The 20,998-nt window shown below is 37.6% G+C and overlaps 5 protein-coding genes across 7 annotated transcripts; 1 reads left to right on the top strand and 4 right to left on the bottom strand.

The window, feature by feature from the left end:
* The first annotated feature begins 664 nt into the window (after positions 1-664).
* Positions 665-5,928, top strand: LOC137725366 (UDP-arabinose 4-epimerase 1-like). Of its 2 annotated transcripts, none has more exons than XM_068464024.1 (11): positions 665-990; positions 1,573-1,726; positions 1,937-2,061; positions 2,901-3,014; positions 3,103-3,210; positions 3,305-3,396; positions 3,652-3,793; positions 3,883-3,977; positions 4,665-4,794; positions 5,067-5,211; positions 5,325-5,928. In XM_068464024.1, exons 2-11 carry the CDS (start codon positions 1,666-1,668, stop codon positions 5,567-5,569), a joined length of 1,257 nt encoding a protein of 418 aa, XP_068320125.1. In that variant the 5' UTR covers positions 665-990; positions 1,573-1,665; the 3' UTR covers positions 5,570-5,928. The 2 variants fall into 2 exon arrangements, with proteins under 2 accessions (XP_068320125.1, XP_068320126.1); XM_068464025.1 differs by having other exon boundaries at positions 665-883.
* A 3,060-nt stretch (positions 5,929-8,988) lies between these two features.
* Positions 8,989-11,500, bottom strand: LOC137725157 (coatomer subunit epsilon-1-like). The gene is made up of 6 exons (XM_068463749.1): positions 11,160-11,500; positions 10,900-11,051; positions 10,221-10,356; positions 9,978-10,133; positions 9,470-9,549; positions 8,989-9,305 (listed from the first exon to the last, which is right to left on the bottom strand). Exons 1-6 carry the CDS (start codon positions 11,421-11,423, stop codon positions 9,212-9,214), a joined length of 882 nt encoding a protein of 293 aa, XP_068319850.1. The 5' UTR covers positions 11,424-11,500; the 3' UTR covers positions 8,989-9,211.
* An 899-nt stretch (positions 11,501-12,399) lies between these two features.
* On the bottom strand, positions 12,400-13,383 carry LOC137722989 (CASP-like protein 1B1). The gene is made up of 3 exons (XM_068462135.1): positions 13,156-13,383; positions 12,939-13,062; positions 12,400-12,829 (listed from the first exon to the last, which is right to left on the bottom strand). Exons 1-3 carry the CDS (start codon positions 13,374-13,376, stop codon positions 12,611-12,613), a joined length of 564 nt encoding a protein of 187 aa, XP_068318236.1. The 5' UTR covers positions 13,377-13,383; the 3' UTR covers positions 12,400-12,610.
* Positions 13,384-14,366: 983 nt separating this feature from the next.
* Positions 14,367-19,908, bottom strand: LOC137726193 (protein LSD1-like). Of its 2 annotated transcripts, none has more exons than XM_068465077.1 (8): positions 19,612-19,908; positions 19,447-19,520; positions 16,531-16,644; positions 16,280-16,390; positions 15,422-15,534; positions 15,091-15,171; positions 14,907-14,960; positions 14,367-14,811 (listed from the first exon to the last, which is right to left on the bottom strand). In XM_068465077.1, the coding sequence occupies exons 3-8, from the start codon at positions 16,640-16,642 to the stop codon at positions 14,761-14,763; spliced, it is 522 nt and encodes a 173-aa protein (XP_068321178.1). In that variant the 5' UTR covers positions 16,643-16,644; positions 19,447-19,520; positions 19,612-19,908; the 3' UTR covers positions 14,367-14,760. The 2 variants fall into 2 exon arrangements, with proteins under 2 accessions (XP_068321178.1, XP_068321177.1); XM_068465076.1 differs by having other exon boundaries at positions 14,907-14,978.
* Positions 16,654-19,439, bottom strand: LOC137726192 (protein ROOT PRIMORDIUM DEFECTIVE 1-like). The gene has a single exon (XM_068465075.1). The coding sequence runs from the start codon at positions 19,075-19,077 to the stop codon at positions 17,866-17,868; it is 1,212 nt and encodes a 403-aa protein (XP_068321176.1). The 5' UTR covers positions 19,078-19,439; the 3' UTR covers positions 16,654-17,865.
* Positions 19,909-20,998: the final 1,090 nt, after the last annotated feature.

The following is a 20,998-nucleotide window of genomic DNA, read 5'->3' on the forward strand; positions in this document are numbered from 1 at the left end:
TGCAACTATGGTCATTTTCGTCAACTTTGTTAGAACTTATCGTCAAAATGAGTCATGTGCCATGCATGTGAGGCTAAATCAAGGAGCAAATATGAAAAATCAAATAAGAAAAATTGTATCAATGGTTCCTCAAATTTAATTCAACTGAAAAAATGGTTCCTCAACTTTAACCCAATTGGAGTAATGGTCTCTCAACTTTAACTCAATTGCAGCAGTAGTCATTCCAATATAATTCATTTTGACAAAATTTTGACAAAGTTGATGAAAATGATCATATCTACACGTTTTGATGATTTGAGGGACCCATGGTAATGAATTTTTAGTTGATGAACCATTGCTCAAATTTAATTAAAGTTGAAGGATCATTGCTACAATTTGTATTTACCACAACAAATTAACTAAACGACTTTAGTTTTAATTATATATTGTAAAGATAATATTTACAAAATAACTTATAATATAAACGATTTTGATAATAAACATAAAACTCTATAATTCATGAATTTTTTTAGTAGAAGCCAATCATTGTTCATTTATTTGTGCCCCTCTTTTTCTATTACTGTGCACAAAAACAACTCCTCAAGCATGTACACGCTGAGAAATATCGGGCTATTATAAGCCCTTGCCTCTTCTCTCTCTCTCTCTTTATTTTCAAACCCCAAAAGCCAAAAGCCACCCCCAACGTTCAACACCAACACCTCATTTTGCCCTGTTTTGAGTTGTGACTCTCTGTCCCTTCCCCTTTCCTCCTCCCATTTATACGTTTCTCTCTCCTTTCTCTCTCTTTCGTACCTTTTTTTTTCAATTTCTTCTGGTTTTCTTACAGTTGCGATCAATTCTCTACTTTTTTCGTTTGGATTCACGCACCTGTGCTTTTAAATTTGTAAGCTTTTCGTGCTCATTGGCATGTTTTTGCATCCGAGTCCTTGCACTTCTGTATTTTCTGTGTGTTAGTGCTTTTGGTTGTCGTTTTGCTTCGTCAGCTTTCAGGTACTAATGTCTGCAATAATAAATATCTCTGATCATCATACAAAAATCCCAGTTTCTTAATTGATTTTATTTGAATTTTTACCCAAAATTTGAAGTGGGTTTTGCCGGTGGATATGAAGTTTCGAGCTTTCATGGGTTTTGGGTTTGTTTTCCCCTCAAATATTTCAGATTTCTGACAATGGCTCCCCTCTGCACAATGGTCCTTCAAAGTTCGTCGTTTTCTTTTGCAGACATGCTATGACAGCCATCTGCTTCCCTTATGTTATGGAATGTTACTATTGGGATTGTTTTTTTTTTTTTTTGAATTTTTTTTTTTTTCAAAACTTATGTGGGTTTGTTTTTCTGGGAGTTTTTGGATCTTGTGATTCTAAATCTAACCCTTCTTCTGTTTTGGAATTTGATGGTGGCTGGTTAAATTTCCAGGGTTTCTAAAAATTTCCCCCCTTTGGGATTTTAACTTTTTCAATTTGATTCCTGTTTTGTTATAGGGCCCCAGTTATACCCACCGGTTTTGAATCTCAGTAATTTTTGGATGTGATTTTTTTGAATTATCTGGCTGATTGTGTTTGGCTTTTACTGCAGTGCATTACACCAAAAGCATATTCAGGGATAGGTTATACTTGATTGAGGCATATCATTTGGTTCCTATTTATAAGCATTGAAGACATTCTCCCAATGCTTAATTTTGGCAGGACCAGAAGTCAGTCAAGGACCAACAGATCCATGTCTTTAGGAGGTGAGTTTTCGATTGCGCTCGATTATGTTTTTTCTTTTTTTTTTTTTTCTTTCTGTGAAATTTATTATGTTCATCCGGCGTTATGAGAATCGATGAAGGAGGTGGAGGTGAAATTAGAGTCTGCTCAATATGTTGGATTGTTTCAATTCGGATATTTTGTGCTTATGTGGAAGTTTTGAGCTTATATCTTGGACCCTGTTGTGCTTGTAGGCATGGAGTACCCAGATCCCAAGAGGAAGAACAACTTTGTAGGAAAAATTCTTTTGGCTGCTACCCTTACAGCATTATGTATTATTATGCTGAAACAATCCCCATCTTTCAATACCACAAGCTCGGTAATCCCTTCATCCTGCGTATTTTCTTTGGTTGAAGGTATACTTCAGTATGCGATTATTGTATTCGAATGGCTTTCTGAATAATGATCATTTGCTTCATGCAATATGATCCCTTTCTGATTAGATAATTATCAGTAGCTCATTTTTCCTCTCTTGCCATTTGATCATTATCCGACAATAATTATTTTAGTAATGAGGTTTGACATATTTGAGAATATCTTAGTTGTATATGCTGTTTCCCTTGGATGCATGATTAACTGACCACTGACCACTGCTGAGCCTCCATGGGTGCCTCAAAAATAGGCATACACCTTTGTTCTGAGGGAGGGAGGACAAGGTGAGGGAATGCCGGATACCAGGGAGAAGAGGAGGCTAAGGGGTCCTAATAACCTTACCGTAGGAAATCATAACGGGGATCACAGTTTGATGTTGATTTGGTCCTTTTCATTGGAGAAAATCATTATGTGATCATATCATCTTGCATCTGGTTGGGGTTATCAACTCTGGTCCAGTGCATTTTCTTGTTGTATATTGTCGATACTTGCTTGGATCAATAATTGCCTTCTTCAATCTCCTTACTGCTTGACAGAGTTATAGACTTTTCTTTTGGTCAACTATTCTCAGCATTTTGATTGTTGTTGATACTTAAGATATGAAAACTTGGATACAAGGTTTTTTCACCGTTGCACTGTAACATTTTGCTAGTTCTATTTTCTTTTTTGTTTGGTGGAAGTAAAATGTTCTATTTTGTTTTAATGTCTTCAATACAATATCAGAAGTTCTATAAAATGTAAAAAATTGGGACCTTTTCTTACCATGTACAATTTATATTGGTCCAGTTCTCCATTCATGAAGCAGGGGTAACTCATGTCCTAGTAACTGGAGGTGCTGGATTTATTGGTTCACATGCTGCATTACGACTCCTAAGGGATCAATATCGTGTAACTATTGTGGTAGGTATCTTTTGGATGAAGATGGCGTCTTCTTTTATACTTAACTTGGTAATTACTCTAGACGATTAAAAATTTCTTCCTTTGACAGGATAACCTCTCACGGGGGAACATAGGTGCCATCAAGGTTCTCCAAGAGTTATTTCCTGAACCTGGGAGGCTTCAGTTTATTTATGCTGACTTGGGAGATCCAAAATCTGTATCCTTGTGATGTTCTTTATGAGTGTTGTTCAAAATATTTTGTGCAAATTAAAAGTGCTAATCGTCAATGTAGCCTTAACTAAATATTCCAGGTCAACAAAATATTTTCGGAGAATGCATTTGATGCTGTGATGCATTTTGCAGCTGTTGCATATGTTGGGGAAAGCACACTTGATCCACTTAAGTAAGTACTATCCATGAGCTAGATCCGGACCATTTACTATTACTGAAATATGCTCGTCTTGCTTATGTGCTTTTATTTTTACCAGAACTTTCTTTGTTTAAGAATTTTCCCTTAATGATGCGATGTGGATATTCATGAATTTCAGCTTAGTATTAGGAACTTAGGGCTGATGTTGGATGTTGACAAGGCCTGAGAAGACTTTGATATAACATGTACGTATAATCTTACTAATGAAAATTTTGAACTTTTGCACAGGTATTACCACAACATTACATCAAATACCTTAGGGGTATTGGAGGCAATGGCTTCACATGGTGTGAAGACTTTGATATATTCTAGTACATGTGCAACATACGGAGAACCTGAGAAGATGCCTATTACTGAAGAAACTCTGCAGGTGGGTTGTCCTATACTTGTGTTTTTGTTTTACTTCCAATAAATAAACTCGTTTAGTTGCTGACTTTGATGTTCTGGCAACACTTTCAGCTCCCAATTAATCCATATGGAAAAGCAAAGAAGATGGCAGAAGATATCATCTTGGATTTTCATAAGAATTCAGACATGGCAGTCATGATCCTGAGGTTCGTGTCCCATTAAATTTTTTAAACCCTTTGTTGTTTTTTGAAATGTTCTTGACATAAACCATGAGTAACCTTGCTTCGTAACTACTTTTTCACTAATGTGTTTAAGTTATGTTAATTTGCAAGTGAAACATGAATCATTTGGCAATATTGTTGTGTCACCTTCAACTCTTCATAGCTTAAGTTCTGCTTTTCTACTAAACTATGTGGTGTTTGGACTTGGAACCTTAGCTCACCATGTGGGCTTTGGCTTAGTGGCAATGGATGTTGGGGTTTGGATGGAGATTTTCTAAAAATTTAAAACCTTTGTTCCATTTTCCAAGTTGGCTCTCTGCGCAAAGCTTTTTTCTTGCCTTTTTCACTAATAAGCCGGTATCTATATTAGTAATGGGTTCATCATCTCATTTCTATTTAAAAATTAATGAGCACAAGAAAACCACAAGGCCACGTGATATTTTCTGTAAGGTCATTTGTTGTCCAACTGAATATTAGTACTATCATCTTTTGTGACCTGCATATGGTCCGTGTTATAACTTATGTCTACACTTGTATTATGCTGTGAGTCATTGGCCACAAAAGATGTCAACGAAATAAGGCATCACCGAACAATTTACTTTTAACAAATTTGATGAATGAATAAATTGTCCTGTTGTCTCAAAACTTGTTTTATTTTTGGAAACCTTCCAGATACTTCAATGTGATTGGGTCGGACCCAGAGGGCAGATTAGGTGAAGCTCCCAGACCTGAACTTCGTGAACATGGACGAATATCAGGTGCTTGTTTTGATGCAGCTCGTGGTATCACTCCTGGGCTAAAGGTAAGTCGTTGCATAATTAACTGATATGTCTGTGGTAAAGATCAAGGTATAGGTTTGACTATTGGAGTTATGATTATTCTTGTGTATTTATGAATCAATTGAAAATTTTCATAACAATTCTCACCTGCCATAAAGAGATAAGGAAACAGATGTTTGGGGTTTTAAAGTACATATATCTGTATATTTTGACGATTTCAGTTAGCCTCCTTGTTTCAGCTTTTTCCACTGTTCTTTTGAGTGGTTGGAATTTTAGTAACGAAAGTGCTTTGCAGGTTCGAGGTACCGATTACAAAACATCTGATGGCACTTGCATAAGAGATTATATAGATGTCACTGATCTGGTTGATGCCCACGTTAAAGCTCTTGAGCATGCACAGCCCCGTAAAGTGGGAATCTACAATGTTGGAACTGGAAAAGGTAAAATAAACGAAACCAATACAACTAATTGCATTTCTTTTTGTGCTAAAATTTGTTGTAGTGGATAGCGCAGAACTGTATCTTAAGCTTTGTGTGTGGCTGTCGATTACCAGGTAGTTCGGTAAAGGAGTTCGTGGAGGCATGTAAGAAGGCAACTGGTGTGGACATTAAGGTTGATTTCCTTCCCCGCCGGCCTGGTGACTATGCTGAAGTCTTCAGTGACCCATCTAAGATCCTCCGTGAACTGAACTGGAGCGCTCAACACACCAACCTTCAAGAGAGTTTGCATGTTGCGTGGAGATGGCAAAAAGCGCATCGCGATGGGTACGGAACCACCCCGTTGGTGTTGTCTTCTTGAACCAAAATCCTTTGGCGACGTCTTCTTGAAATGGTCACGGCATTGCATAGCATGAAGATCGACAGTGTATCCATTGCAGTGCCGAATCAAGCCACGCTTCTTTAGCTCAGTTAGATGGGGGACTTCAGAATCCCCATTAACCAAGAAGGATAAAAAAGAGAGTCGAGATGTTTGGGAACCAATATTATTTTTTTTTTTTGGCATATTTTATGTATTATTATGGTATAATTCTTTAGTAGTAGCAGGCCATCCTCCGGTGGCCGGAAAAAGGAGCAGCAGCTATGTGTTACAGTCGATGTATTCGGATGATGATATAGTTCAATAATGATGCTCAGCAGCAGTATAGCCTTTTATCATCATATCTTCGTGCCTTTCTTTCGCCCTTTGTCCAATACTAGTGCTAATCTGGAAGAGTTGAACCTTTGACCTATCTTAATCTGTTGCTAGCCATATAAACAACAGCATGAAGTGATCGATAATTAGTATATTCCGTCTACTTCAACAGATGTAACACCAACCTCCTCCGCTAATCCTTTCCTCCTCCGATCGAGTCCCCAAAGTATCTTAATATATAGGGACTTGCTAGATATTTCAAAGGAATCTTTAAATATGAGGACTGGATATAGGGACTCAAAAAGTGGCCCCACTGTTGATTTTGAATGGGAAACAAATCCCATCCACGTGTGAATGCTGCACAACAGCTTCTCTTTTTTGTTTTTTTTTCTTGTTTTTTAAACTCACCCACGTGAATGCTAGAAGCCGTTCCTGTAACTTCCCTTTTTTCCCAACGGTAGAGGTAACTTTTTGGTGGATATCAACGCTCACAATACTCCAATAGAACAATAATTTTTTAATATTTTAGTCCCTACATTTAGGATTATACTATAAATAGTTCCCATTGCAAACAATATTTCTTTGCGGACCTGAATATTTCCTTAAAGTCCCTAAACGAGTCTTCAAAGTTGGTGATAGGAGTCCCTATTTAGGGACTCCCATTGAAAATGCTCTTCAGCCCCTATAGTAGTTACATTCTAATTTTAAAATTTAGAAGTGCATAAGATGTTTAGTTTAATATCCCTCATCCTAATTGGATTTCCAAACATTCCCAAGCAACACTAATATATTTTCTTCTAGCTTTCCTATTTTTGCTAAGGACGTCTCGGATACTATTTAAACCTGGCTTTGTACTAGTTTTCGGTCGATCTTCCTCTCTTTGAGCCGGAAAACCTTGTGAGTGCTTTCCGATCTGTGTCTTATGATGCTTTTATGTAGCAAAGATATTCTGGATATCAGACCAAAAATATAAATAAAATATTATTGGATATCCAACTTCATATGTGTAATTTTTTTTTTTGAACAAACGATATTATATATATTAAGGATGAGGTTGACTTAGCCTCATAATGGGAGGAATATTGTGTTTCAAATTCCTTTTTGACGAGAATCGAACATAACCACTAAATCATAGTCCTAAGTGGTTAACTTCACATAGTTTTACTTATAGGTTTTTTATTTTTGAAACTTCAACACCCGTTTCAGTTCTTACCTTATAAGAGATATTATACTTTAAAGTCGAGAATATATCTCCATATAAGTGTCTCATGACACAAAAGATTTCACCCAAAGCATGTACCATAGCAAAACACGGTAAATTATAGGTCATGTTCCACCTTTTTTGAATTTTCAATTTGTGTCAATGTCCGGCTCATGAATATTTTTGACCTTTTTGTCAAGTCTGTGAATTTGGTGAAGTGCTAATATGACACGAGTCCAATGTCACAGTGATGTTCTTTGCCAGTGAAATAATAATTAACATGAGTATATTTTTATTCACATGTTCTTATTTCATTGAAGCAGTCACCAGATGCCATGTAAATTGTTCTCTTAAATTTGATACAAAAGATTGCTATTTTTTTTATTTAAAATTTATCAGAACAGTAGTTAACTATATTTGTAGCAAGTTTTATTACAATAAATGATGTAAGAGCGTCTAATTTCCCTTTTTAGTCTTCCTTGCTCTCAAAGAAACATCCCTACTACTTTCTTTTCCTAATTTTTCAGCGACTTAAGGGTGAGTATTTAAGCCTGTCTTTGTAATATACAGTTCATGGTCGTCGTATTCTTTTTGAGCCGGAAAACCTTGTGAGAGCATCAGTAGACGGCTTTCACCTCCCGTCTCAGAAGAATATCGGAGTTGCTGCAACCGTTGGCGTTCGTTTTTGCTGCATAATGTTGAACCCGATAGCGTTAATCATCGGAACAGTGTTGAAAACTGCGTTTCACGTGATCAGGTTTGTGCTCTACAATGCTACGCTTTTAGGGCTGGATTTTATGGGGTGGTTCATTGGTTGGATGGTGAGGAATGTGCCTGCGTTCTGGATTATCGTGGCCCTCCTGCTCTTGGTCGTAGTTGGGAGGATATTGCGAAGATGGGGTTTCCGCTCTTTCTAAAAACTAGTTAAAAGGTTTTAGAACCGAAGGAATATTAGTTATGGTTTTGAGCACCGCAACAGACATGAGTTAAGCCACTTGGTCCAAATAACAAGACTGTTTAACAATGCTCCAATTCAAAATTTCCTTTCTATAAATTAGTAGAGTAATTTAGAATATTGTACGTAAAAAAAGAAACGATTGAATAGAGAAGATTATGTGCTTCATGTTTGTTTTTCCAATATGTGATATCAAGCGATTAACCAAAAGTTTAATTTGGATTTGATGTTTTTATTTATTTTTCTCCGTAATTGTACTTCCACACCCGTTCCCTTTGTTTTTTGATTCTCTTGGTTTACTACCCCCGTTCCCTCCGTTTTTTGGATCTCTTGGTTTATTTTCTCGGATTTTATAGCCAAAGTATGTGTGTGAAGATGAGAAAAAACCTACGACCACATCATTCATAGGCACCTTACACAAAAGGATGAGACGCTATGTAGTTTGGTCCCAACCCGCCGTAATAGTTTCTCTAATTAAGTAGCTCTACAAAACCTAAATACGGATGTCATCATTCATAGAACATCTTTCACAGAAAGATGACACTTTGTATTTTGGTCTCACTCAATATGACAGTTGTCCTAATCAAACATGATCGTAATTTCTCATGAAAATATAACATTTGTATTTTAAAACTATTCTTTTACATAGTTTATATGTGTAGCACCTTGTTTCTACCATGAAAAACATAATTGAAATTGTTAATACTTAATAGTTAAACAATAATCAAGTCGCTAATGAAAGGCTTGGCGCAAAACCTAACGCATTGACGTTCTAGAATTCATATAACCGAACCCACTTAATGGGATAAGACTTGGTGGTTGTTGTTTAACAATAATCAACTCATAAATGTGGATTTTATGGCAAGATTACTGTTTTATCTTTTGAATGCTAACCAAAAGGTTACTGTAATGTACAAAATCACTCTTGGGAAAAAAAGCAGAAAGCAAGTGCAATTAATCACAAACTTGGACTCCATATCGTTGAAATATCAAGCAACCAAACCCAAAGATTTGACCTGTGTCTATTAAATACATCTTTTCAGTTGAATTCATATCTTCTCAGTTTACAAATCAAAAGATGAGCCGTCGCGAAAGATGTAAGGAGCATATAATAGCACTAATCGGCTCTTGTGTACAAACCACTTCTGAGGTTTCAACCAACTGCTTGAAGAGCTTGGTTAATGTTCTGTTCTGCCTCCGCGGCCCTTTTGACAAGCAAGTGATTTGGGTGCCCAATTTTCAACTGGCTGAAAAACAGTAAAACATTCAATCACTGACCATTATATTCTACAGTTGCACACGATATGGGGCAAATATAAATAATTCCAGTGTTATGAAATAACACAATTTATGGATGACGTAAAAAGACATTGTGTCACAACGGCAGTATGAAGTAGCCTTTGAGATTTACCTAAGGAAACGAGAAGATGGTTTTCCTAGGTGAAGACAGCATACAACAAGGTTGGCTAGAGTTTCTGGATCCTTTGCATCCTGTGGCAGAACAAAATTGCACTTTTATTACTCTAAAAATGTCTTAAAAGAAATATGCGTAATCCTATGCCGCTCCCATATGGTTGGCAATATGAGAATGCTCATGTGTATTAATAGACCATTACAACAATACAAGATTTCCGAGTAAACGGGAAAGTAGATGAACATGGAGAGATAAATATAGGGAAACAAGAAAAGCAGAAAAATGCAACAAATAACGTACAAGTATACAACTCATTGTTTATTAATTCCAGCAAAAATAGTCATTTTGATTTAGTCAGATTTGAGTTGAGCATGCATAATGATGTAATCATGTAATTTTTTTTAGTAAGCCTTCGACTTTGTGAAGTTTTTCTAATTGACGGGATACAAACTGTAGACACCTTAAAAGCTCTAGAAAAGCCACCAATATATTACTTGGTACTTGCCTTTTGCAGTGCTTCAAGAAGTAGTGTTTCAGCTTCATCAAAGTTTCCCATATGCATACAGCAAACAGCCTTTCCATTGAGGATCAAACTCGTAGCCTGAGACTTCTCAGAGAAATCTTGGAAGATGAGATATGCCTCCTGTATCTTGGAACCACCCTGATTTTGAAGAATGTGAAATTACATACATGAACTATGATATCTAGTATTTAAGGGCAACTGAAAGGAAGACAAATATTTAATTACCACTGCCAGATTTAACCATGCCATTGCAAGTTGAGTTAGCGTGTGGTCCTCGTCAACCTGTTGCATGAGCCGCAGCTGTCTCTCCGCGTAATCTGACCTATGCATTTTAAGGAATATCTGGATATTCAATGCATTCCTGCAAAAGCATAAGCAGCATGTATCAGGCTTAAGAAAATAACACATCATCAGGTTCAGCTTTCTGCTTCACACTTAAATATCATTAGCCTCGGTATAAATTACATCAAAGATTAAATTTGACATCAATAAAGACACTACCCAACAGAAGGCTCGCATAAGCCATCTAGAATTTACAAGCATGCAAGGGCAATTGGTTTCTATACTTCACATATTAGCGACCCTAGAGTTTGTTTCAATTTATAAATTTATTTTCTTAACATTTTAATGGGTTTTCCATTACTTAATAGATCCCTCTAATTAACTTCTTTGCTCAATCCAATGAACATCGATATAATCACTAATCAAGCTAAAGACACTAAAATCTGAAGCATTTCGGGTGTGTCCCGTTCGAAAGATAACAACAATGCAGAGCCTCAGAGAAAATCTAACTAACAGTAAAGTTACCAAGTTTGATCATAGCGTTTAATCAGAACATGATCTTAAGTAAAATCAGAATACGAAAATGCCCAAGTGATCAGGTAAAGTGAAAAGATTGACGTACAGTTCCATAGTGCCTCCGGAATTGGTGTATTTGAGAGCTTCATTGTAGTCCTGCTCATGCATGAAAACCGTCCCAGCAATCAGCCTCAGAGTAGGGTTGTTTCCGACGGCCGGATCCGCCAACAACTCCTTCAAATTCGAGATCGCCGATTCCTGCACAATTCCAAGCCTTCCAATTCATCACACATCCAATCCAATTCAATCCGATTCGATTCAACAGTATGTGATATCGGGATCGAAATTCAAAATTGAAGACGGTACCTTGAAATCGGGGCCGGATAGGTAGAGGGCGAGGAGCTTGACGGCCTGAAGAGGCGTGGCGGCGGATGCGTCGATCTCATTGATGACGAGCTGGTAGCTGCCGAGGGCGATGTAAGAGCGGAAGACGAGGCAGTCGCGCTCGACGGCGTCGTCAGGGGAGAGGTTGGGGAGGTCGCTGTTGTTAATGGCGGCCTGGTAGGCGCCCAAGTAGAAGTTGTTGCGGAGGTTGAAGAGGTGGTCCGGTCCTGCTGCCACTGCTGCCATTGTTGAGAGATTTCGATTTGGTTTTTTGCAGTTGCAGATCCGAGAGAGAAGCGTGGAGGACGAAGGGTATAGAGGGCCGATTATTATAACGTTTTATGTATTTTCAATGATGGATTTAATTCCTATCTTGGGCCAACCCAAAACTCTCTTTCGCTCTTGTTGTTCCCGAGGGCATTTTCAATGCGTGAAACACGGTTTGATATACAAGTGTTATAATTAAGGGAAAATGATCATCGTCGGATTCTTTTTCTAGAAATTTTAGGGATTCTGTGATTTTACTCGTTCATCGTATATCGTGCTGTCAGAAATTATTTTAAAATTTAAAATTAAATATAAATAGTACTTAACGAAAACTTATCGCACGATATACGATGAACGGGTGAGATCACGATATCCCTAGGAAAAGGATCCGGAGAGGATCCTTTTCCATAATTAAGGAGTTAGAAATTTCTTTTTTTAAAGTATTCAAGCATTTGTATAGCACATTGTATACCGAGTCGTGTTCCTCGCACATCGAAAATTTTCTCGTTGTCCAAGTACTGAGAACACAAGCTCTTTTATCATGTGTCATGATATTAGTGGAGATTTTAAGTGTCCCTTTATTTGTATTATGACATGTACTGATATTTTGGATATAGTGCAAAATCTCTTCAACCGACATCCCCAATTTATGAATCAATTATAATTAAATATCAAACTCATTATTTACGAGAGTTCAACGTGAGACGTTGTAGTAGCAAATTTTCTTTTTATTTATGGGTACTTCCTATACATTATATTTTCTCTTTCAAATTCAAAGCATCAATCATGATTTCTTTAACTCAGCAAGTTGTAGTACCCCTTCTATGAAAATTTTAGTAAGATTACCAATTACGATTCACCTTTAAATTTCGCCACTTATTCCGTCATCAACGTACACAATCTTAAAGTAAATTTGGGATGATTGCATTGATTTGTCAATGAATTGGGTAAGTACTAAAATGCTTTTGTGACTGTGTGACAGTCGCACACAAAAGTTTCTCACTTCAGTATACATAAAGGTTAGGTTGTTTGGAGTTTACAATACACGAATCACTTATTAAGTTGATGCAGAAGAATCATTCAAATTCAAATACATGATGATTTCACGGCACACACAAAGCAATACATTTTGACACAGTAAAAGGGACTATATTATCAATGCAGTTCTAATTTCTTTTGAGTAGTTTGATGATGGACAGCACTGTTATAACCAGCAAAAAGAGGAGTCCGATGTAGGAAGAGATGATGGCACCGCCGCCACGGTCGCAGTACTTCTCGAACTTGTCACAGATTTTGTTCCACCTTGCGTGCGAGTTTCCCTTCTTCCCTAGCTCTGCCATGAAGGTTGCTGCACCATCGCCCGAAGATACTAGGGCCACAATCATCTGCATTCCACAACCAAAAATATACAGTTTAGTTGACATAGTTACCCTGCGTTCGATTCTTCCCAACCTCGAATATCGCTTGTATTAAAAGAAATAATCGTTTGCTTACCATGTCTAAAACGGCTACCATCACAAGTTGAAGGCCCTTGTCCTTGAACTTGTCTCCGAAAAAGTGCACAACTATCATGAACACGTTATGAAGGCTTGCAATTCCATTAGCTATCACAAAGTACCTGCATCATCATCAATCGCGAAAACTGTCGCTCGGGTCCTCTAATTTCTGTTTGTATGGGAGGTAGAAAGAAAAAGAGAGTACCGAGGCTTACACATTTGCAGGATTGTGCTGAAACTTGGCTGTGAGAGTGACGCTTATTGGTGGGGCAACCACCAAGGACTTGGTTTCTTTGTTGCTTGCCATTACAACGGTTGCAGTCACCGTGGCAAAAAACGCAACCACCCTCAGTACGACAATAGTCCAGTCCGTCGGCTTCGTCACCGCCGCTAACTCCGCCTTATCCTCGGGTTTCTGTCCATTTTCTAGAGCCATGGTTGAATTAGAGAGAGAGAGAGAGTGATATACAAAAGTGAGTGCTTTGTTGCTTCTTATAGCGGCAGAACCAGTTGCTGAGTAAGTGAAGCATGTAATTAGTTTTCTTTGATTAGACTAACAATCCAATAACTTCAGGGTTTGTTGGGTTTAGGTAGTTTGGATAAACTTTTTAACCCCACACGCATCGTTTAATCTGCCCCTGCTTATGTCACCCAGAATTTCTAGACACATTGGCTCAACAAACGTAGAGCTACCTTGCTTTAATCTTTTTCTTTCTTCGTTGCACAACCGCATCAGCAATTTTGACAATCTTCTCTCTCAATTCTTCTCTGCATCGTTAGCTTTTATTATTATCAAAAGAAAGAAGACGTGGGGCTCTAACAGTACAAATCCATACTTCTTCGAATACTGGTTTCCCCTCTTCCAACTACGTAAACAGATCGTACGCACTCACATCTAATCAAAAGACGCGCATATTTGGAATCAGGAAAAGCCTGATGCTTTTAGGTAGGCCTGACAAACGAGTCGTATTTGTCGTGTCAAATCCATTATCTGAATGAGTTCTTAACAAGTGACCCCCAACAATGATCTAATTCGTTAACAAGTCGTATCATTTCGTGTCGGGTTAACGAGTCATGTAAGAAGTAGTCATACCTGATGTCTAGATATGGCAAACGGTATCTCATTGGGTTTTTAACGTGTGACCCGATAACAAACCGACTCGTTAACAAACTGATCCAAAACCTATTATGTTCGTATAATTTCATATCAAGTTAACGAGCCGTGAAAAATATTGACAAACCAACTTTCAGGTTTTTGAGGGGTTTGGTGGGTTTGTCGTGTGTATCAGATTATCCGGATGCTGAGAACGAGGAATCGCCGGCTACGAAAATATGAGGCAAAAATCTGCCAACCTTGAACAGAAAGGCTAATGCCAAGCACTTGGGAATAATACTTCTACCGACGATCAACCGACTACGTTCAGAATTGCACAGAAGCAGGCCATCATCATCAAACGAAAAAACATAGATTGTTTACATACATTACAAATTTGTGATAACTGGATTTGTAGTTCAAAAACGTACACACTCTATGCGCAGTGACTCGACTAAACTTGGGACACACGGCACGGGTGAGATAGCAATCACAAGAACGACAGCAATACCCTCGCTCGCCGCGTCAAGTCTATTTGGTAGATAATTTGGTAGATAATACATTTATCCGACGCCTCACATTTGAAATGTTTCTCGCACACATGTTTATGAACAACTCACAATAAAAATATACAACCAATGTCGATCGTGTCTATCTTCCAAGTAATCTGTAATAAGGATTTGATTTGTTCCCTGCGAAGTAAAACTAGCTGCAATAGATTTCAGAATCACGTTGTGCTAGTTTTTCCCCGTGTGACACCAACGACGACATTGCTCACCTGTGAGATTAAGAGTGTTATCATCAGTAGGTCTTTGATTGCTCAAAATATGGAAAACAATGGCAATGAACGGATGCATTATTTAACAAGCTTACCAATTTGCCACTTTCATCAACAGACATAGGGTTCTCAACGACAACGGTCTGGCTCTGAGAATGAGGCATTGCCTGGAGAAAATACAAGAGAAATAAATTCAACAGATTCACTACGCATAATACATTACTACCACAAGGGCAGTCTCATCCGGGACATATAAATAGCATGCTTCTCAGAACTTACCGCTGAAGTAGAGGGCACCATTCCTGAATTGGCCGTCCCATTAGGTCTGTGCGCTGGAATTGGAACCCTCATATTGGCCATCTGTATAATGTTCAAACCAACACTCAATTAGTGAGTTCATTTGCAAAGAGGATGGTTTTCAACATGAAAGAACAATTTATATCCAACCACTCGGTCATTAAGAAGATTCTTAACATTTAGCGAGTCTATAGCACCAAAAGTAAAGCATGATTTAGAACATTTAATGCACCCAGAATTCATAAGCTATAATAACATAGAATATTGAGTGACAATGACATGCCAAAGGTTCAAAAATTTCATCCATACTTACCCCAGCATTAGTAACAAAGTGACAGACTGCACATTTGACCGAAGGAGCTCCAAATGGATACATAAGCGTTGTCCGGCAGTTTCCACAGTTGATGTGGGCGACCTGACTGGATCCTTTTTTTCACAAAAAATAAGACCCAAAAGAGAGGAGAAGTCAATAAGAAGCTGAGGAAGTGAAATAGTTATCAAACATAGAATAAGCTGTACATATGCAATTACAATATAAGCTGGTTCTGTCAAATTTTTAAGATATTTCCGAATAGGACACACATTTCGGTAAGTAATTTCCAAAAGAATAGAAATATCAAACTCTGATATTTATTGGAAATATTCCTGCCATGTGTACTATTAAAAGGAACAAAAATTAACAGCAATACTATGTACAGGGAAGAATTCCTTATGGTCTTTCAATTAATACAAAAACATGTTAATGAAACCAATGAAGTTTCGAAATCTCTACTTTTAATATCCTCATAAAGTAGGTGAAACCTACTTCCTTCAAAATTACAATCTTAAGAGTTTTTCTTTATCCATTACGTAAGACTGTAAGAGTGAAGTCCTTTTAAGTTAGTAAACCAAAAATACTCTAGAACCTTCCAAAAAGAAGCATATGAAAAAGATGAGTTTTTTGGGAGTTGCCTATACGTTGCAGAACAGATCCACACATGCATGGGACACAGGTGATAAACTGAAAAACCTCTGCAGTATCATGGGATTACCGACCATACCCTAAGATTGTTTACCTTGAGAAACATTAGGATGCATATCACCTTCCACTATGTGGTAGATTACAAGAGCGAAGATTACATGCCTAAACAAATAAAACTTCATTTTTTATTCAAGTAAGCTTATATAGTACCTGGAGCAAGATTTACTGTGTGACAACAGGAGCACCTCACACTTGTTGCCCCACGTGTATGCATTAGCAACGTCCTACAACCCCCACAAATAAGTTGAGCCATTTCCGTCCCTGCAAGGTCATTGCACAAACGTTTTGTAACCTAACCTTATGACTCTACAATGAAATGCTTATTAGGTTAGACAAGTCTATCAGTCTCTGGTCCTATAATGATAACCATTAAGAAAAAGTATAAGGTAAAGAGACATTACCAGGAGCAGGGACTGGGGTGATTGTATTGCATAATGCACAGCATACATTTGTAGCTCCTCTAGGATATAGAAGAATGCTCCTACACCCACTACACACAAGCTGGCTCTGCATAGCTGCAATTTTTAGAAACATACAAACACAATGAGGCTTTACCAACAGAATCAAGTATGACCAGAGCAGACAATATCACTGCACAACTTGAATCTTTTACCATATGGCCAATACGCTACACAGTGTTGTACGCCATAACAAATTGTAAATAAACTTTTGAAACATGAAACTGTAAACTTGAATATATCTATTACCGTTTTATCAACGATGGGTAAAGAGGTAAGAGAGATCATGAAGACAAATCCTAAAGCGTACCCAAAGTAAGTTTTTCTTCACTTTCAAAACCAGATAATACATTTTAGAAGAACACATCATGGCAACAAGACTGAACTAACTTTCTTTGTGAAATCTAGCTCCTTCTGGTCTTCCCAACATCCAACCAATCTTGACAACATCAGTTCTTCAAAGACAGAAATTGCCAATCCTAACACTCAAAAACATGCCAACACTTCTACTTGTAGAAAGGATAGAAACCCCTATATACAGAATAAGGTCCCCATACTTGATGCAGGACAATTACCTAAAGAAGTCGGGCCTAGGCAATGAAGTAAGCAATTGCATCATTCATGGACACAAGACATGGCATAAAGACAAAAATTATTGAGGCAAACAATCATACCCACTGGTGTGGATATCTATCAAGGAGAAACTACTTTGTGTTTCATGACTCCAATATCCCAGCATTATTGTACATGCGAAAATTAATGTGTTAAAGGCAGTTTATTTCCTGGTTGGTAATTTTTGAATAAATCTTAAGAGATTGCTACCTTGTTTGTTACATTGCTTCCACCATTTCCTAACCTATAATGCAAGATAAATTTCTTAAAGCAAGTTATCTATTGTGATTGATTAGGAAACTAAAAGGACAAATGCATACAACTAGTTAACTGCATTAACACTACAAAGGGAACATCAATAGGTTCAGAAGATTTCAGAATAACCAGCAACTCTTCCTCCTACTTTATAGATATATAGGCTAACTGCCTAAGTAAGTCATAGTTTTTTGTTTCCTATGTTTTTTGTCGGTTAAGTTAAATTGAACTCAAGGTTAAAATGAGTAAACACAGACAAGAAACACCATAAATCAAATCTATAAAAAAGCTCAGCCAAATGAAACGAATCATCAACTTTCGTGGTCACGATATAAGATCAAAATTGAATAAGTTTCTGACCACTCAAGTCTCAAACTTATCAGGTTCACAGGAAGGGAAAAACTGGATTAACTAATCAGAGCTACAGGTTTCTTCATTGTGCTGTTCCAGCAACTCAGCCTCCTTGCTACTGGCATGGTTCCTTGGCTTAGAGTCATCATTAAACAGGCCATGACGCCCCAAAATGACAAGATCCAGAAGCTTTCTCCTTGCATTATAAACCGGATTTGGGTGAATCAAACAACCCCTCTCATAAGCTTCTCTTAGGAAAACAGTGTGTCTCTTTCCCTTGGTTGACAAATAAAACATCCCGGGGTGATCCAAGAATAAATCTCTGATATTCAAATCAAAGCCAAAACATTTCCTAAAATGGCTGATTTTCTCCACTTCAACCATCTTCTCAACTGTCAAATTCAAGAATTCATGAACAATTGAAACTGCCCGTTTCTCCACAGCCATCATTCCGGCCTTAGACGACCTCTTCTTCTCTGCCATCTCATCATATGGCCCCACATATGGCAACCTCTGCCACTCCTTAACCTTGGCTCTAAAATTCTTTCTTAACTTCATCCCAGGAGGATATCCGTGTTTAAAACTAAACTGAATTTCAGCCCTATCAACACTGCTACCCTCCTTGCAGTATTCCTCTACCCTCCAATTTTCAACTGCTGCAGTGAACTTGTCAGAAGTTACATTAACCAGTTTCAGGTTATGAGTATTGGGTTCATGAGCATCACAAAGTTGGAAAAGATGGGGGTTTTTATCTATTACCGAGTTCTCAAAATCATCGGGAAGCCCAAGTTCCCTCCCAACTTTAAAAATGGCACGGAGTGGCAACATCTTGGAAGTAGACATTGATAGAAGCCGAACCAATTGATCAACAACAAGTGGCAAAGAGGCGTTGATAGCCTCTGCTTCGTCTTTAGAAATTTGAGCAGCTCTGTCAGTTAATCTGCAGAAGGTCTGGGACTTCATGGGAACATGGTAAATGTGGAAAATGTGAGGGTATTTGCGGAGGAAGGCGACTGCACCACGGTTGAGATGGAGCTTTTGGGAGAGCTTGGAGAGGAAATCAAGGGACACTGCAGGGTCGTGGGGGTTTGCAAGGATGAGATCTTGGACAGCAATGACTTTGAGAAGGTTCTTGTACTTGTCCATTAGTTTCTCAAACGTGGCATCTCTGGCTCTTGATGCTACATACTCAGATGAGGTTGTTTTATACCGGACAGCCAAAAAATGTTGGCGGGGCTGTTTCATCATCCATCTGGTAAATTGGGTTCCCATCTGAACTCAAAGAGATATTCCTATATGTCTCAGGCACAATCCGCCTCCTACAATCTACGCGTAAACTGAAGGCAGAAGCATATCAAGTCTTCAGCCAAATAAACACAAACATTGACGAACAAGCGGGTTCTATATAACAAGATCAAAACCTGAATAAGTTCTGGCACGTAAAATCCCAAACCTAATGCCGAGACCCAATACGAAACACAGATGAACTAAACCATAACAAATACATTGAAAAACGAAAATAAGCAGCAAATCCCTAACACCCTTGCAAGCAATTGAGGAAAAAACAGCCTCTTAAACCAACCACCAAATTCAAATTAACATTTATTTCCATAAAAGAAGTAAAATTGGATCAAAAGATACCTGATTGCGTTAACAAAGTTCAAATTCCACGACCCCTCGAGCAATTGGAGCTGTAATTCGACGTAATCGGATTGCTGAATCCAAACAAAGATATTCAATCAATCCAAGTCAACGAAATAATTTATTCAAAAAACAAAACAAAAAAAACCCAAATAAAATGAATACCGGGGGTCGAGGAAAGGTAAAATCTGAGACCAAAAAAATGAAACTTTTGGGGTTTTTGTTTGGAATGAGATGCAAAACGCGGAATCGGGTCGAAAGAAAGACGCGGGCTTTGTGGATTGGGAATTTGGGAGGATGTGAAAAGGAAATGTGGAAGAGGTTTGGTTCGATGTTGAAATTCTTTGCGTTTGTGATATCGCTGATTGACGATGTGGAAATAATGGGTTGGAATTTTGGATATATGGGATTCCTGAGAGATAATTTTCAACGGACAACCTTATTTTTTTTTTTTTGTTCTGTTGTAACATCGACAGCTCGGTTCTAATCGCCCAATGTCCCGCTTCCCTCTAGGAGTGAGAAAATAGGGTCCAAGACTCCAATGGGTCGAAATTATGGTTTACGGGTCGGGTTTGTGTCATGAATATTAAACGACCAATGTTAAATGAACAGAGCATAATATTAGAAAATTTTGAAAAGTGAGATTATATTCACACATATCAAATTACTTTTCTCACATTTTTTTAATTTTTTTAATATTTTCTACACACCACTAACACTTGATAGAAAAATATTAAACAATTAAAAAAGTGTGGGATAAGTAATTTTGGGTGTGTGAATATAATCTCCCTTTTGAAAATTGGTTCAAGGAAAATGTTCAACATTGCGTTTCTAAGACAATTTTACGCCCCATTATAGTGATCTTGGTTATCAACGTTTACCTCTTAGGATGCAACGACCACATTCTTGTAATAGTCACCCCAAATCACAAGACTCCAATGAACCACAATTGTGTCGAACACTTTCTCATATTGACCCAGTGAGACATTCTAATATAATTTTGTCCACTATATCATGGGTATAGTGAATATCATAAAACGAGGAATGACTACAAAGGGACTGATTGGCTATTAATAAAAGTTAAGATGCATATTTTAAAAACATGTGATTATTCGTGAAAAGTTAAAAATTTCAACCATTCATTTGAGCTTCAATTTTAGTCATAACACATGTAAAGAATAAAGTGGAAGAGGTGAAGTGAGATTTTGTGTAAAGTACAGAGAACTATGCTATAAATACCTCTATGATCGATGAGAGCAAATGGTGTTTTGCCCTACGAATAAGTAAGAGTGCAAACATGCCGGATACAAATTCATTTTTATGAATAATGTTATAGAGACCACATTTTTGTACCATATTAGTATATCACATGATGTAAAAAAAAATGATGTATATGACCAAGAAAATATTAGGAAGATCATATGTTTGTACCATATTGGTTTACGATCTGATGTTTCAAGTGATGTGTACATATCGTGTTAATTAATAAGTTTATTTTGTTGGATATTGATTATATGAGTCATTTGCCACGTATAGAAATGGTGGCTTTTAG

Source organism: Pyrus communis, chromosome 2 (genome assembly GCF_963583255.1).
Source record: "Pyrus communis chromosome 2, drPyrComm1.1, whole genome shotgun sequence".
Classification (NCBI taxonomy): domain Eukaryota; kingdom Viridiplantae; phylum Streptophyta; class Magnoliopsida; order Rosales; family Rosaceae; genus Pyrus; species Pyrus communis.

Coding starts and splice junctions, on each gene's coding strand:
- LOC137725366 (XM_068464024.1), top strand. CDS start 1,666: ATGCTTAATTTTGGCAGGACCAGAAGTCAGTCAAGGACCAACAGATCC. Junction 3,211..3,304: donor ACTTGGGAGATCCAAAATCT/GTATCCTTGTGA, acceptor TAAATATTCCAG/GTCAACAAAATATTTTCGGA. Junction 3,794..3,882: donor TTACTGAAGAAACTCTGCAG/GTGGGTTGTCCT, acceptor CAACACTTTCAG/CTCCCAATTAATCCATATGG.
- LOC137725157 (XM_068463749.1), bottom strand. CDS start 11,423: ATGGCAGCAGTGGCAGCAGGACCGGACCACCTCTTCAACCTCCGCAAC. Junction 10,134..10,220: donor CATGGTTAAATCTGGCAGTG/GTAATTAAATAT, acceptor CTTCAAAATCAG/GGTGGTTCCAAGATACAGGA. Junction 9,550..9,977: donor TTCTTGAAGCACTGCAAAAG/GCAAGTACCAAG, acceptor GTTCTGCCACAG/GATGCAAAGGATCCAGAAAC.
- LOC137722989 (XM_068462135.1), bottom strand. CDS start 13,376: ATGGCTCTAGAAAATGGACAGAAACCCGAGGATAAGGCGGAGTTAGCG. Junction 13,063..13,155: donor CAGCACAATCCTGCAAATGT/GTAAGCCTCGGT, acceptor ATGATGATGCAG/GTACTTTGTGATAGCTAATG. Junction 12,830..12,938: donor TGGTAGCCGTTTTAGACATG/GTAAGCAAACGA, acceptor TGTGGAATGCAG/ATGATTGTGGCCCTAGTATC.
- LOC137726193 (XM_068465076.1), bottom strand. CDS start 16,642: ATGCAGAGCCAGCTTGTGTGTAGTGGGTGTAGGAGCATTCTTCTATAT. Junction 16,391..16,530: donor CACCCCAGTCCCTGCTCCTG/GTAATGTCTCTT, acceptor ATGACCTTGCAG/GGACGGAAATGGCTCAACTT. Junction 15,535..16,279: donor CACAGTAAATCTTGCTCCAG/GTACTATATAAG, acceptor TGTGAAAAAAAG/GATCCAGTCAGGTCGCCCAC.
- LOC137726192 (XM_068465075.1), bottom strand. CDS start 19,077: ATGGGAACCCAATTTACCAGATGGATGATGAAACAGCCCCGCCAACAT.